This window comes from Schistocerca serialis, chromosome 4, assembly GCF_023864345.2.
Source record: "Schistocerca serialis cubense isolate TAMUIC-IGC-003099 chromosome 4, iqSchSeri2.2, whole genome shotgun sequence".
NCBI classification, from domain to species: Eukaryota; Metazoa; Arthropoda; class Insecta; order Orthoptera; family Acrididae; genus Schistocerca; species Schistocerca serialis.
The window spans coordinates 51,018,034-51,035,282 of NC_064641.1; the positions used below are offsets into that span (position 1 = coordinate 51,018,034).

Sequence of the window (17,249 nt, forward strand, 5' to 3'; positions counted from 1 at the left end):
TTTGTCTTTCCCTCTCCTTCCCTCTTCCCTAACGAAGCAACCTTTGGTTGCGAAAGCTTGAATTTTGTGTGTGTGTTTCTGTTTGTTTGTGTGTCTATCAACATGCCAACGCTTTCGCTTGGTAAGTTACATCATCTTTGTTTTTAGATATATTTTTCTCACGTGGAATGTTTCCCTCTATTATATTCATAACTTATAGACATATACAGGGTGTGGTAGATAAGTAATGAGACTCAGTCTAGAAAAACAAATTTATTGATCCAATTTGTACAAAACGTTAATATTCTTCAAAGTACTCGCCTTGGGCGTCGACACAACGTTGCCAGCATGTTTTCCAAGCTTCATAGGCCCCACTGTAGTCCATTTGAGTTATCCCAGTTAGTGCCTTCGTGACAGCACGTTGGATGTTCGGAATATCGTCGAAACGATGACCCTTCAGGCATCTTTTGACCTTCGGAAAGAGGAAGAAATCAGGAGGACTCAAGTCAGGGCTGTATGGTGGCTGTGGCAAAACTTCAACTCCAATTCGGGTCAAGTAGGAGGTCACGAGGAACGCTGTGTGCGCCGGAGCGTTGTTGTGGTGAAGACGCCAGCGTTGAGCAAGGTTCTGTCGCTTCCGTTTGACGGCTCTGTGCAATCGCTGAAGGACTTCTTTGTAGAATTCGGCATTGACAGTCTTCCCCTGAGGGACAAACTCTTTGTGAATTAACCCCCACTTGTCGAAAAACACAATCAGCATTGTCTTGATGCGGGACTTTGACATTCTTGCTTTCTTCGGCCGCGGGGATGCCGGTGTGTGCCACTCCGAGCTCTGGGCTTTCGTCTCCGGGTCGTACTGGAATGTCCACGATTCGTCGCCTGTTACTACGTTGTCTAAAAAGTGTGGGTTATTTTCCAAATCATTCAACATCTCACGGCAAACGTCCACTCGTTGTTGCTTTTGTTCAGCGGTGAGCACTCGGGGAACCAATTTTGCGCAAACTTTCCTCATCATCAAATCTTGCGTAACAATTTGGTGAACCGTAAATTTATTCACGGAGACCTCATCGGTGATCATTTTGAGACTTAAGCGACGGTCGGAGTCCAGGAGTTCTTTCACTTTGGCCACCGTTTCATCCACACGACTCGTTGAAGGGCGTCCAGATCGTTCCATGTCTTCAACGGATTCCCTCCCGTTTTTAAATTAATTAAACCACCGGAACACTTAAGCTCTTGATAGGGAGTCTTCTTTGTAGGCCTCCGTAATCATAGCAAAAGTTTCCGAAGCAGTTTTGCCCAAGCGAAAGCAAAATTTGATTGCATACCGCTGTTCTATCGAGCGATCCATCTTCAGCGTTTTCACAAGTGTCACGGGCACACAAACAATGTAATACGCGAAGCTCGACCCTCACTGCACCAGAGCTCCGACACGACTGCGAACCGGTTCTATTGTTAGCTCAGATCCCCCACCACGTGACGTACAGGTGGAGACCGCCCTGCGAGCGACTGGGGCACCGCGCGGCGGCCAGTCTCATTACTTATCTACCACACCCTGTATAGATAACTTTTAAATCTAAAAATAATGAGTTACTGAAAATTTTCTCAAACTTGAAGTATTTCACAATGGTGTCCTATTAACGTAAATCTTGCAGAAGCTGGCAGTTGGGCACTTGTCACTCAACTGACAAGCTGTCATCATTTTGTCTCTAATGAAGTAACATTACTTTCTTGTTCACTTTCTGAGCCACTGAATTCAGTCTTAAACTCAGGATCACTATAGACAGTCTTTTCTGAAAGCGTTGCCTAAACAACAATACAGAGTACATATTTGGTCATAGAGTATCCAAAGCTACACACAGTAAGTACACTGTCAAGTGGCAACCAGCTCAACCAAAATTAGACAGCTAGGCTACAAATGTGGGGCCAGATGGTCTCTAGTGGTCGAAAACTTAACTACGAGTTCTGAAACAGATATGAGCAGGGTTTTATTTTTTTTAAGGTCTGTTCTTAAGTTGCACGAGTATACTAGGATTTTAAATTTCTGTCAAAATATTAAAAATGAGATTGCTAGAGGTTCTATTTTGAGGGATTAATGACTGTATGCAAGTGGAACCATCCTCTTTGTGCACATATCTCTGCCCTTCCATCATTAAATTCTCTGAAGCTCTCTCAGCTTGTCTCATTAAGAAAACTCCTGTTTAAACTACGAATCAAAAAGTATTGGGACAAATTGCTCCTCCATCAGTTCTTTCCTGTAGGCTTGTAAATTAAATGTTACAAAGTGGATTAATGTTACCATGGCATCTGCTATGACTACTGCTACAGGATACTGATAGTGGTTGCCAGGGTACTTAAGAACCATTATTAGTCTCCACAGGGTACTATGGCCAATGCACAGTGACCAGCTTTTGTCCGAAGTGCTGGGCAAGTTCATTTGTTTGTTCAGAAGGGAAGGCTGACACTGTCTGCCACCAGCCTTTTGGCGATGACGGAATTTAGGTGCATGCCCTGCAGTCTTTCTCAGACGAAGTCACGGAAACTATTCGGTTAAAAAAAAAAAAAAATCCATTTTTGTTTTACTTATTCATTATGATGTGCCCACCATTTCGTTAATGGTCATAGTCATTTTGATATTTACATGGAAGTAAGACATTGTGCGAAATTTGAAAAAGTTAGCAAGGAAAAATAAGGGTCACTATGATTTTGTGTTTGGTGCATATTATAATGTGTTACTGCATATGAAATTTAGGTAGCATATTGAATTTTTCTTTAGACTTGGGTGGAGGTCTCTGTCACGTCTCCAGAAAATTGATCTGACATAGCACACTCATTTACGATTGCGCCACGCCAGCGATAAAACCAGAGTGAAATATTCACAACACTCCTCATATTTAATAAACCTTTCGAGATATCAAAATGAGTTTTTGGCAAATGATAACACGGAAAGAGGAGAGTATTTTACCGTATTGTTGTTATCCAAAACTTCGTTATTTGCCATGTTATTCCACTAACTACAGACTTTTTTGATGAAAGTATGTCATTTTTAAGGGCCTTTGATATCTGGTAAAACAAGGAATGCTAAGGATTTTGGAACAATATAAGTGAAGACATTAAACATTTATTTCGTACTGAGGGTGTGCTGTTTAATAAGATACTGACCGTACTTTTCCTCAATTCCTCACTGTTTCAGAGTTCTCTCGCAGTTGTGTTTGCACAACATGTTAGTGAGATGAGACTGTGTAAACTCCTCTACGTTGTGGAAAAAGAAGCAAATTTTAACACGGCAACAAGAGAAATGTGTAGGTTTTATTCAAAATTTGCCAATTGTAACACTTCTGTGAAAGTTAAAAATGGATAACAAGCCAGGTGAAAATAAATCACTGCATTTTTGGCAGAATTCTTTTTAGATACTAACCAAAGCAGAAGCAACAGATCTTTTTGAATGGTCACTGTGCAAGTGTGGGTGTGGAGGAGCTTCACTCAATATTTACAAAAAATGTGAGTGTAGACTTCAGTTGAGCATGGCACTCCCCCGCCAGTGCTTGGCATTTCCCTAACAGCACCTACCTGCAGCCCCCACCACTACCACTCTCCCCATGTGTGCACTGCTGTCTGTGCATCTACTGGCCACAGTATTCTGTGTGTACTCTACCCTTTGTCACATCCACAGTCTAGAACTGTGATTTTGGCTCAGAAGCAAGAGGTTCTCTGTTTTTCAATTTTTTCATACTCTTCACCAACAGTCAAAATTCTTTCCTTCTAAAAATTGTTGGTTTTGGGATTAACATAACATATTTGATAGCCCTATTCTCCTCTTTGAAGCAGACATTTTCCTTTTTCTGAAAACTTAATATTTCAGAAGTTATTCATATTCAAAGTTTTCATGTCCTAGAATGTTCTAATCTTAAGTAGTAATTATTTCTAAGAACCATTGTTTTAATTTTGCAGACCTGATTTTTCTGTTGCCAGAAATGAATGTTGTTTTTTTGCTAAAATAACCTGTTAGTTGATTTAGTATCCGAATTAAGAACTTTCACTTTACAGAAAATGTGTGGCAAACTCTGGGAAATCCTATGCACATTTAAACTTCCCTCTAGTAAAATTGTACCTCTTTTTGTCAGTTTCTAATAATATGGTCATTGGTTAAACAAATTTAGTTTGCTGTGTCTTGTACCATTGAAACTTTCATTTTGTCTCTCTTTATGTTAACATCTAAACTGTAATCATGTAATATTTTACCATTTTTGTAATTTATGTACTAGTTGCATCTGTATATAGGCATCACAAACAAAGCAGTTTTCAGGTGTTAACAAGTTTTTAATCAGCACAGTTATAGTGTCATCCATCAGACAGAATTTAATAATTATGATGTAATATTCAGTGTCAGTCAATCTTAGCTGATAGTCAAAAAACCAAGATGATGTGACTTACCAAACGAAAGCGCTGGCACGTCGATAGACACACAAACAAACACAAACATACACACAAAATTCAAGCTTTCGCAACAAACTGTTGCCTCATCAGGAAAGAGGGAAGGAGAGGGAAAGACGAAAGGATGTGGGTTTTAAGGGAGAGGGTAAGGGGGAAAAAAGGACGGGTATACACTCGCGCGCACACACACACACACACACACACACACACACACACACACACACACACACATATGTATATGTGTGGATGGATATGTGTGTGTGTGCGAGTGTATATGCATATGTGTGGATGGATATGTGTGTGTGTTGCGAAAGCTTGAATTTTGTGTGTATGTTTGTGTTTGTTTGTGTGTGTATTGATGTGCCAGCGCTTTCGTTTGGTAAGTCACATCATCTTGGTTTTTAGATATATTTTTCCCATATGGAATGTTTCCCTCTATTAATTTAGCTGATAGTCATGATGATATGTAGTTATGTTGACTGTTGTGAATTTTGATGTGGCTAATAATAGCTTGTGTGGCTCACTGAGCTGTGACATTAAATTGAAATAGTTAATGAGTGACAAGCTGATCTTCTAAGGTGCTTAAGAACAATATGAATAAAGTAAAAATTACCCTTTTTTGTTGTGAACAGATAGCTTACAGTTGTGTGCTGTTGCTAATAATCCAGAATAAGTAGGGTGGAAAAAGTTATTCAATGAAATGAGGGCATACAGAAAAGGATATTATGTTATAATGCTTCTAAATATATGCATCCAGTTTACAGAACACTGCAAAGTGACCAAAAGTCACTAGAATGATAAGAAAATGACCAAATACAGCAAACTGTCTTTAACAGGTACTATGCACATATTAGACTCTCAATTCCATCTCTAAAATCAAATGCAAATAAACAGACCCTGAAAAACACTTGTTCATATATGCATATGCCATCAACTACTTAAGTTGATTAATAAAACTTACTATGTATACTATGTATCTTCACTATGATTTGTGTTGCACCTTGGATAAGTGATTTCTGTAAATTCATTTTCTTTGTATACTAATCTTTTTCATGTACTGCACATAGTAGTTGTCATTCAGATCATGTCTCCAACAACAGAAACACCTTCATTATGTTTTGGTTGGTAGGTCTTTCCATTCGTCTGATTGTCTTTTATATTCCCTTAGGAAAAATAGAGGCTCTGAAGGCAACTAATTCAGTTCAGTTCCTTGTTCAAGGTACGGTTTCATCAAAGATAGAGATAAGACTTTTCAACATTCTCCAAATTTGGACAACCGTATTTTCAGTAGCATTATTAGCAAAAGCTGCTTTGTCAGTAATGTTTTGGAAACACATCTTTAGACCAGGTAATAATTATACATTGTTTCTTAGTCGTACGAATCTTGCTTATTGGTGGACATTTATACTAAAATGGTCTTCTGTTTTTAGTCACAAAGTAGTAAACACTTTCAGAATTACACTTTACTTCTAGATCACATGCTTTTTGTTCTGATTGTGTTGAGACATATTTCTACTGTGGTTATATCTTCTGATGCATATGCTTCTCCTTCCACCAATTTTTTGATATTCTTCTTCATAAATGCCTTGAAGGGGAAGACAAATTTGATTGTCAGTGAGACCGTGTCAAACATCAATGTAGTCCCCGAACAACATAATCTTATTAGAAAATAAACCTCAGCGTAAAATTCTAAAAATCATAAATGGAAAAGGAATATAATTAATAAAAATATGTTGATTAAAAATACTTATATAATTACTTGCAAGGCATATTTTATTCTTCGGATGTTGCATCTGCAGAGATTAAAACATATTAGCCAGTTAGAATTTCCTCAATAAGAATAGCATTAGTTGTGTTAGTAGTTGACAGTTCCATACTGTAATATGTTAGGTTGTGAATTCTGAATATCCCTTTTTTAGGTGAGTTGTGGATTTTATTCACAGTTTCATGTATTTATAGGTTAACATATAACTTGGTCATAACAGAATTTATTTTCTGGCATGCTTAATGGTATGCCATATAGTTACTGTTATTGCTGTCCAAATACACACACAATTGTTATTGTCAATTTTCCAGTGTACTTGTGTGCTCCTCAGCAACTTCCTATTTCATGGGTAATCATACAATCTCGTATGACTGTTCAAATACAAATTTATTCATTATGCTCACAGAGCTATGTGATGTTTTGTGTATGTGTGGCCTCATTGAAATTCACGATGATGTCCACAGAAAATGAGTTACTGTAATGTAGAACATTTCACGTGTTGACTTGCTAGAATATACATGCAAAAAGTGGTTTTGCATGATGAAAAGAGTATATGACCATAGTGGTAATTGTTTTGATAAAGTAGAACACTCATGACTGGAACCCTAGGGGGATCACCACTCTTTGGTGGGTTTGTGCTTGGCTACCATGAGGCCCCAGCCTTTGCAGCATTTTTTCCCTTCCGTGCTGCATGTCTATCCTCTTGCTATTCTTTTTCCCCTCCCTAGGGGAACACGTCTGGGATGTTATTGTGAATGTTCATCATTGTCTGTTGCTGAAGTGAGAAGAATCTCACCGTTTTTCACTCCCTTTTCCTTTCTTTGTTTCCCTTTTCCTTTCGTTCCTCCGCTTTGGCATTTAAGGTTCCTCTTTTTCTTCTTGCTCCCTGTGTGCTCCTGAAGGCTGGCCCACTCATCTGATGTGTAACAGGTGATTGGGTAATGCGTAATTTCCAGCTATGGGTCATCAGCTAGGATTTGCACGTACCCCCTGGTACAAGCCAGGCCCAGGGAGGGAAGACTGCCTGAGCTGAGCTGCAACTTTTCCAAATTGCTGATTGGTCTGTTGTTTGGAAGGTGTGACCTGAGGTGTGAACAATCATCTAAGGCAGGTGTGCCCCCTTGTGAAGGGAGCCCCAGTTAAAAGGAGAGCGCCATCAGAGACAGTGGCAATCATGGGAATTTCCTCGCAGTGAGTCAATCGTCTTCCCAATCAACTTCTACAAAACGTAAACGTAATGAAGCTAAAGATTCCAAGATCCTTCCTGCTCCACCATGCTTCCTTGTAGTCTCACGTACTGAAACCAGACAGTCGTTCGCCACAGTAAGTCCATTTATTATCCAGAAAGGTGTTGATGCAATTGCTGGCCCTCTGAAATCCTGCTCTCATTTATGGAATGGCACTTTGCTTTTGGAGACTAATTCTGATTCTCAAGCACGACAACTGCTTGCTGCCTCGCTACCCTATTTGTGTCGAGGTCCATAAAACTTTGAATTCGTTCCGTGGTGTAATTTACACCAGGCTGCTCGACGGTCTAACTGAGGCCAACATGCAACCTTACCTCTCTGATCAGGGTGTCATTCCGTCCATCATGTAATGAAAAAGGTAGATTCATTCTTAGTGCCCACCCCCACTCTGTTCCTCACCTGTGATAGAGTGGCTCTGTCGTCCAAGATCAATGCAGGCTACAAAATTATCATCGTCCAGCCATATATTCTGAACCCGATGCGCTGCTACCAGAGTCATCGTTTCAACCATACTAGAACACCTTGTTGACACCCTGCCAAATATGTAATCTGTGGTAGGGATATACACGAGGGTGATTGTCTGCCTCCTCCTCCCCACTGTATCAACTGCAATGGCAGCCATGCCGCCTACTCTCGGGATTGTCCTGTGTATCTTCATGACTGGGCTTTCCAAGAGATCCGGGTAAAGAAAAGAGTGCCTTACCCAGTCGCTCGCAAGTTACTGGCTAGTCGCAAACCCTGTGTTCTCCCATCTGGCACCTGTAGTTCTGTTCTTGTTACCCCTCGCGCCATGAAGGACATGGCCACGCAGACATGTGGCGTCAAATTCAGTTTGTGAAATCGTCCATTCTTAAGGTAACATCGCCATCCCTCCGTCCAGCTCTGTAACAAACTGTCAAACTCTCACCTCAAGGGGCGAAGCCACCAGCTACACAACTAGTAGGCCGGACAGGACAGTAGTAGTACTCCTGTGTAAACTTCCTCTATCCCTCCAGCCAAACCTCACCCGAGTCTTCCTCTAACCAGAAAGGCTTGAAGAAGTCCACCAAAGGCAAACGGTATTCTACTTCGGCACCTCAAAGGTCCTCTTTGACGGTGTTGCCAGGTGGTACCTTAGCCCGGGCGGCCTCCGTATCCCCTGTGCGCGCCACCAACTGGTTTTCAGCATTGGACTCCGCAGACAGGCTGCACAAACAAGCCAATGCTTCTGTGGAGTCCATGGAGCAAGATCCTCCTGCGTCTGTGCCTTTTAGCAGAGACTCTTCACAGGCTGTCATTCGGCAGCCACGGAGGTGACACCCCTGCAGCTCTTCCTCATCATCACTGTCCTCCAATGGAATGTTCACATCCTTCGGTCCCAAAAGAGAATTTATGGCTGCTTTCAGTATTGCGGCATCCCCTTGTACTCCGCCTTCAGGTAATGCAATTGTGCCCTCACGACTGCTTTGAGCTTTCACATTACCTGACCTTCCCCATGAGGTCAGCATTCCATCTTGTGGGGGTGTCATGCTGCTCATACGCAATGACTTTCACAGTAAGCCCATCTCACTTAGTACCGATTTTTGAGCTGTTGCAGTTCGCCTTTTCCTTCCCCACCTGACTTTTTCCCTCTGTACCATTTATCTGTCATTTGATGTCAACAGGGCAGACTTCCTTCAGCGTATTAGGCAGCTACCTCCCCCATTTTTGCTACTTGGTGACTTTAATTCGCATCATGCCCTTTGGGGACCTGTCAGAGAGGCGCCCGCTTGGCTGACCACCTTAACCAACTTATCCTCTTCTACCCCATCCACGTGCACGCCCAAATGGCAGCTTATTAAGGCTGACTAGCAGCTTTACCCCTCCCTGGCGACCTTCAAAGAGCAAGATTTCCCCAATTGTGATGACCAGGTGGAATATCTCATAAATGTTATCCTTACTGCTGCAGGTGGAATATCTCATAAATGTTATCCTTACTGCTGCAGAATGTTCCATTCCTTGCATTTACTCTTTACCATGTCGTGTCCCAGTCCCTTGGTAGACTGAGGCCTGCTGCGATGCAGTTTGCACACGGAGACATGCTTTCCGTGTTTTGAACCATTATTCTACGAAGACAAAGTGCATTCATTATGAACAGATGTATGCAAAATGTTGTCACGTTCTTCGAGATAGCAAAAGAGCTAGCTGGATTTCATTCACTAGTTCTTTTAACAGTTCCACCCCTTCCTCTGTTGTGCGGGCCAACCTCCGACAGCTCTCTGGGACCAAGATCCATTCCCCAATTTCCGGCCTGACAATAGCAAACGATGTTATCATGGACCCCATTACTATCTTCAACACCTTGGGCCACCATTTTGCGGAAGTTTTGAGCTCTTCCCACTATCGCTCAGCCTTCCTCCATCGGAAACAAGCGGAGGAGGCTTGGGCGATACCCTTCTCTTCTCCAAATCATGAGTGCTACAATGCCACCTTTACTGTGAGGGAGCTTTACTATGAGGGAGCTAGATCCTGCTCTCAGTTCATCCCGATCCTCTGCCCCAGGGCCAGACACCATCCACATTCAGATGTTTTCTGCTTAACACATACAACCGCATCTGGGCAGAGGGCACATTTCCCGGATGCTGGCATGAAGCCACCATCATACCCATACCTAAGCCCGGTAAGAACAAAAAACTTTCTTCTAGCTACTGCCCCATCTCTCTTACCAGCTGTGTTTGCAAGGTGATTGAACGTATGATTCATGCCTGGCTGGTATGGGCTTGAGTATCACAGTTTACTGTCAAATGCACAGTGTGGATTTCGAGCACGGCGTTCTGCATTTGACCATTTCGTTACTTTTTCCACCCGTGTCATGAATGGTTTTCTGTGGGAATCTCAGACTGTGGCTGTGTTTTTCGATTTGGAGAAAGCCTACAACACCTGCTGGAGAACTGGCATCCTCTGTACTCTTTACACGTGGGGCTTCCGTGGCCACCTTCTGTTTCCTTCAGGAATTTTTAAAGGATCAAGTTTTCAAGGTGCGTGTGGGTTTGTCCTGAGTGTCATCCTATTTGCTATCATCATTAATCCTATTATGGCCTGTCTCCCGCTGGGCATCTTTGGCTCCCTTTCTGTTGATTGATTTTGTCATCTATTGCAGTTCTTCACTGATCTGTCTCACTGAGCGGTGTCTTCAGCGATGTCTTGATCGTCTTTACTCCTGGAGCATCAACAATGGCTTTCGCTTTCCACTGACAAAACCATTTGTATGAATTTCTGGCGACACAAGTGGTTTCTCCCACCATCTTTACATTTTGGCCCTGTTGCCTTTCCGTTTGTTGAAACTACGAAATTCCTGGGGCTCATACTTGATAGGAAACACTCTTGGTCTTCCCATGTGTCTTACCTGGTAGCCCACTGTATGCAGTTCCTCAATGTCCTATGTGTCCTTAATGGTACTTCCTGGGGTGCCGATTGAACCACCCTCCTCCGTTTGTACCAGTCCCTTGTCTGTTTGAAACTCGACTATGGGTGCTTTATGCATCTACATGCCCATCCCTCTTATGCCGTCTCAACATTATCCACCATCATGGCATCTGTATGGCCACAGGCCCCTTTTACACTTCCCCAGTTGAGAGTCTGAATGCTGAAGCTGCTGAACCACCACTGACCTACCGCCGTGACTTCTTCCTCGGCAGGTATGCGTGCTGTGTGTCTGCTATGCTGGCCACCCATCTGATGCCTCATTCTTTGATGATTCCTTTGATCGTCAGTATGGGCCGCGTCCCTCTTCTCTGTTACGTCTTGGAGTCCGCTTTCGGTACTTGCTACAGCAGTTTAACTTCACACTACCTGCAACTTTCTTATTGGGTGTTGTGAACCCTTCACCACCTTGGCTTCGTGAAGCGACCCATTTTAACATTGGCCTTCATTCGCTTCCTAAGGACACTACTCTAGCCTCAGTCTATCGCCTTCAGTTTCATGACCTTTGCGTGGAACTTCGCGATAGTGCCTTTGTATACACTGATGGCTCTTGGACTGACCATGGAGTTGTATGTACCTTCGTCATTGGCACCCGTGTCTTTCGATATCTGCTTCCAGCACACTGCTCAGTATTTACAGCCGAGCTCTTTGACTTCTATTAGGCCGCGAAGTACATCCAGTGACACAATCTTTTCAAATGTGTCCTCTGTTCAGACTCACTCAGTGTCCTTCAAAGTCCATGTGCCCTGTACACCACCCACCCCTTAGTGCGGTGGGTCCAGAAAATCTGTCACATGCTCACTCTTGGTGGAGTCAGTGTGATGTTTCTGTGGGTTCCTGGTCATGTAGGCCTGCCTGGAAAAGTGTCTGCTGCCAAGGCTACAGTCCTTGTACCTCAGCCCGCGAATACCTATGTTCCCTCCGATCTCTGTGTTGCCATCTGTCAAGAGGTGGTGTCCCTTTGGCATCGCCAATGGTCCTCCCTTCACGGGAATAATCTCCGGGTTAATAAGCCTCTCCCAGAACACAACTGCACTTTTACATCTTTTTGCCTTTTAGTTTTTATCATTATGACTCTTTCTGAGATGTAAATCCATCTGAATAGACCTTCTTTGACACAAGGGACTGATGACCTTGCTGTTTGGTCCCTTAAACCCCAATCAACCAACCAACGCCTCTCCCAGCAAGTTGGAGGACCTTCTCTTGGCCCTCCCACCGGAGGTCATTTTAACTAGTCTGCGTATTGGGCAATGACTTTTTAGCCATTGTCATTTGCTAAGTGGAACTACCCCACCACTTTGTGGACATTGCGCCCAAGTTTTAACTGTCCGCCACTTCCTGTTGGAATGCCCATTTTTAAACCGTTTATGCTCCCGCTTGGGTTTGCCGTGTTATTCATCGGCCGTGTTAGTAAATTAAACCTGGGCTGTCGACGGAGTTTTATTTTTTATCTACCAAAGCAATATGGCAAAGTCCGTTTAATTTTTAGTTTTGTACCTCCATTTCTATATGGTATCTTTCTTAGCCCTTTTTTCAAGTGCCTATTTTTAGCTGTCTTCCATTATGTCAGTTGGGGCTGACATACAGTTGTTTTTTAATTCCTCTCTGTCTTCATGTTCTATAGTTTTGACTTGGGCGCGTATGACCCCAGTTGGGTTTGCGCTCTAAAGCAAAACAAAACAAAACCTAACCATACTCATGACTGAATTCAGAAATTTTGCAAGTGCAATGTGTCTAATATTCTGTATCATGGTAATTAAATTAAATAGACCAAGAACTCCAATGAGGAGGATGGTATTCGGTATTTCTGAATAGCCTGCAACAGTTTTCCATACTGAGTGGGGTAGCACAGTGTCTGAGAGAGTGGATTTAAAGTCCCCTTCTAGACTGCCAAGTGTAGATTTCCATTGTTTCCTTAATCAGATCAGGCAAATGCTGCAACTGGTCCTTCAACAAGGCCATGGCCTATTTCTGTCTCCATCATTGTCCACCTTAGCTCTATAATGATCTTGACAATATGAGAACATTAAACTCCTAACCTTCTTTCCTTGCAATGTGCTGTTTTAATCTCTTACACTTGCCAGTCCACATTATATTGTCTTGACTGTTGTGTCGTCAGATACACACTCAGCAATCAGGCACATTTACAGGCACTAATGGTGATCAAATACTCTACCCCTGCTTAAAATTAAAGGTGTCCTCCATTTTGTGTATTGAATTGCATTGGTGCTAACATAACACTGGCTATCATGTTTAGGTGAACTAACTTCTTTTCCTCTGGTTGTAAATGGAAACCTCAGCACAAAAATGGTCAGTGTTATTTTCTCCCAAAGTAATATTAATCCAGAAAGCTGATATTTCTGTTATTTTGATAAGTATTTCTAGATTACTGCTTTTGCAGTTTATCGCACTACAAATGGTATGACTGAAATTGAAGCAGTAGTTTTAACTGTTGTAGATGTTATGAAAATGCATACAGCTAAGACAGACAAAACAGGAAAAGAAGCTGAAGATGGGAAAGTTTGTTGCCAAAATGAAGTTAGAGGGGAGAGGGTAATTTTTTCTTCCAGCTTTCTTTTTACAAAAAATCCCATCCAGTCACACCTCCTTCCATAAAGAAATTTTTGTGATGTTTTTTTTTTTTTCCTTCTGCTTTCAGGTACTATTCCCGAACCTCTGTCGATGACACTCTATCGCCACAAATCGTCAGATCCTCTTTGGGATAAATCTACAGGCATAGAGACAATTTTGAGGAAAATAAAAGAGACATGGGTACCTGAGTTAGTGAATGATGCAGATTCATTAGTGCAAAAAACTCCATTTCTTTTCTCTCCTTTTCACTTCCAGCTGAACAGGTATCTAAGTGTCTTTCTCTTTTAAATGTAATCGTATGTACTGGAATTAATTTTCCTTTTAAAGATACAGCTTTCAGTTTGGCACTGTGAATAGATTTGATACATTCTTGTTGTATTCGTTGTGTTTTAATTTTGTCCATTCTGTTCGTATTCATTGTGTTTTAAATAAGTTTTTTTTCTGTTTCCCATTAGCACCCATCATTCCTGTTTTAAGTTTCTTGTTGTAAATGATAACTGACAGTCCTGCACTGCAGAAACTGTTTCTACCAATTTGCAGCATCCTTTTATCGGGACACCCATTTCTGTTGAGCATCAACCCTACTTTCTTTCCTCGTGCCCCATGCTTCCCTAGTCTCCCTGTGTAAGAAGTCCTAACTGGCTTACATTCCTTCAACAACTTCCCAGTCTCTCTTAGTTCTTGGTAAGTAGAATTGGATAAGAACTAAGAATTTTTAATAAATTTGTCAGTTGATAAATAATGATGATTTGTGTTTTGTTTTCATCATATTTTTTAACAGTTATTAATTTCTGTTCCACTGTCTTCAATAAGAGAAAATGTAAAAGGCTGTTGTACTCATGACAGATAAAAATTGAGTACAAAAACATTTTCAAATGTAGCGCAGTGAACATTCATTGCATGCAGGACTTCACTAGGATTATTTGGGTGGCTGAGATGATGATGATGATGATGATTATTATTATTATTATTATTATTATTATTATTATTATTATTATTATTATTATACTTACTGCAGTAATATAGTAAGCAGTTAAGAAAATAGTTTCTCTAGTCTTGCAAGATTGGAACACAGTTACATCTACACACTTTGTGTGACATTTAGAAGAAATATCCTGGGAGATCGACATTCACAGAACCACTTACTATTCGTAGGTAGTGGTTCACAAAATATTCTGCCGTATACATAGGAGATAATTCATAGTGCTACACCTACTACCCCTTTGGACCTATACAGCATCCTTAGGGAACTCAGGTATCATATCCCCATAGCAATTTTTCTAGTTAAGTCATACGTACCAGGTTTGTTTGGAATATCTCCTAGTTTCCCACATTTTTCCATGTTCATTCCTAATTGGGTGCTGAGGGGTATCTTATCACCTAGTGTTGCAGAGTTGTACTAGTGCATAACATCATGCCCTTCCCCATGCATAAGCATGCATGTCCAGGCCTCCCCCCTCCCCCCCCCCCTTTCCCATCCCCCCCCCCTCCTTACCCTCCCACAGTCAGATGTCTCTATGTGTAGGGGTAGATTGTAACCATAAATGTAATCCAGAAGTAAACATTAACATTACCTAAAGCAGAAGAAGTCAGTCTATGTATCATTAGCAAGGAAGAAACAACTGCAAAGCTGTACAGGTGCCTGAAGGAAGTGCAAATGACTCCAATTGCGCGTAATGTGAAACGTGAAGACGGGAAGATTTAGAAGAAACAATGGACCGACAGCCAACACATGACAGAAAGGAAGCACAAAGTCGACAGTGGCTCTGGCAGGAGTGCAACTGGTCAAAAAGTAATAAGCAAGCATCAGTAATAAGATAGCAGCTAATAAATTTTTTTAGAAATTCATCAAGAACTAAATGTATGGCACGTAAAAGAAGAGAAGCTGCAGCAGCTGAAGGGAAGGAAAACAGTGTACAAAAAGTGCAGTGTCAGAAGAGGCCTAAAGTAGAGGAAATGGGTGGGAAGTAACAAAGGATAACAGTAAAAACTGAAGTACATAGTAAGTTACTTACCTCCTAGCAAACTGGAAAGTTTGAATTTGTTCCAAAAGAAATATGAGAATCTGGGGGAGGAGGGGGGGGGGGGGATGGCTGATATAAATGAAGTAGGGGAGGCTGCTGAAATACATCAGGAATGAAAAGGTTTATCTAAATTAAGATGGAATGAATTAAGAGATTGGTGTGCCACATAGCCACTTCCTGAATGCGGAGGCGCATTTGCTTGCTAAGAGGAACTGAGTGCTGAAACAATTACTCGGCTCCCTGCTGTTAAGTTGTTATGCTGAATAACACAGCATTTGGGAGTTGCCTTTGTGACCTTTCCTTCTGACCAGTAACATTGTGGTGATGTACCAGGACAAAATGTTGGATCAAACTCTACCATCAGAAAAGCTTGTGCTGTTTTAAATCTACTTTTCCTGCGCAGTATGCGGTTTGCCCATAATGGGACTGGAGCATGTGATACTGGGTGGTCATGTAGGGGAGACCATAGAGTGCATTGCACACATGAGCAAGAGCCAGCAGTTTTTTATAGACATGAGTAGATATTTCACAGGAGCTTGGTGAATGGTCAGTAGGAAGCAGTTGGGAGCAACAGAAGTTTTTTTTTTTCTTTTTTTCTGGCAGTCTCGAGCAAGAGCCAGTAGCTTTTTTATAGACGTGAGTAGGTATATCACAAGAGCTTGGTGAATAGTCAGTTGGGAGCAACAGGAAATTTGTTTTTTGCTGCCAGTCTCATTTCGTGTTTGTTGTAAGGAATTAATGCTCCTTTTGTGCTGATTAATAGATACAAATTGTTTGAGTTGCACATACATATACTGCAGGTCAATGTAAAATGCATGGCAGAAGGTATTTTGCATTATACCATATACTCCAGACACTTAAATGGCTCTGTTCATACTGTAATTAGTCTAATCTTTCTTCATGATCTATGGGAGTGATACATAGGAGGCTGAAGTGTTTCTGGTTTTTTCACTTAATACTACTTCTTGAAATTTTTTAAATGGGCTCTTCTAAGATAGTTAATACCTTTATCTTCAGGTGTCTGCCAATTCAGGTTTTTCAACACTTCCATGATGCTCTTCAGTGAGTCGAGCATGTGACTATTTGGGTTGGCCTTCTTTGGATATGTTCTTTGATGTGGGTCCTGAACACCTGAGAAATGTTTTAAGATGAGATGCACATGCTTTTCTTAGGCTGATAGCATCTTTCCAGTTTTTTGCCAATGGGCTGAAGTGTGATGCCAGCTTCACTTACACCTGAGTGTACTTATACCCTCTACAAATTCTTAAACACAGGTGTTTGTATGAATCTGACTGATTCATATCATTACTTACTGATTTGTAGTCACAGGATACTACTTTTCACCTTTTACATTTCTTTACATTTAAAGCAAGTTACCAATCTTTCCACCACATTGAAATGTTGCCTACATGAGATCAAATATTTATTCATTAAATTATTTAATTGGATGGATAAAAAATCTACTCACCAAGCAGTGGCACACACATAAGACTGTTGTGACCGGCAAGATTTTGGAGCCAGTGGTTCCTTCTTCAGGTAGAAAGGGTTGAACGGGAAAGAAGAAGGGCAAAGGAAAAGGACTGGAGAGGTCTAGGAAAAGGGGCAGATTTTGGGAAGGTCACCCAGAACTGCGGGTCAGGGGAGACTTACCATATTGGATGAGAAGGACTGATTGTTGGGGACTGCAGTGGACGAGCTTTGAAAACCTGAGAGTTTAAAGGTGGAAGACAGGGTAGTATGCTAGACAGAGATCACTACTAAATCATCGTG

The 17,249-nt window shown here is 41.6% G+C and overlaps 1 protein-coding gene across 1 annotated transcript in view; it reads left to right on the forward strand.

The window, feature by feature from the left end:
- LOC126474919 (protein ELYS) overlaps positions 1 to 17,249 on the forward strand; it is a 350,083-nt gene that overhangs the window by 216,575 nt on the left and 116,259 nt on the right. The window contains exon 19 of the mRNA XM_050102423.1: positions 13,523 to 13,718. Within this exon, the coding sequence (XP_049958380.1) occupies positions 13,523 to 13,718 (196 nt within the window). The remainder of the gene's footprint in view (positions 1 to 13,522; positions 13,719 to 17,249) is intronic.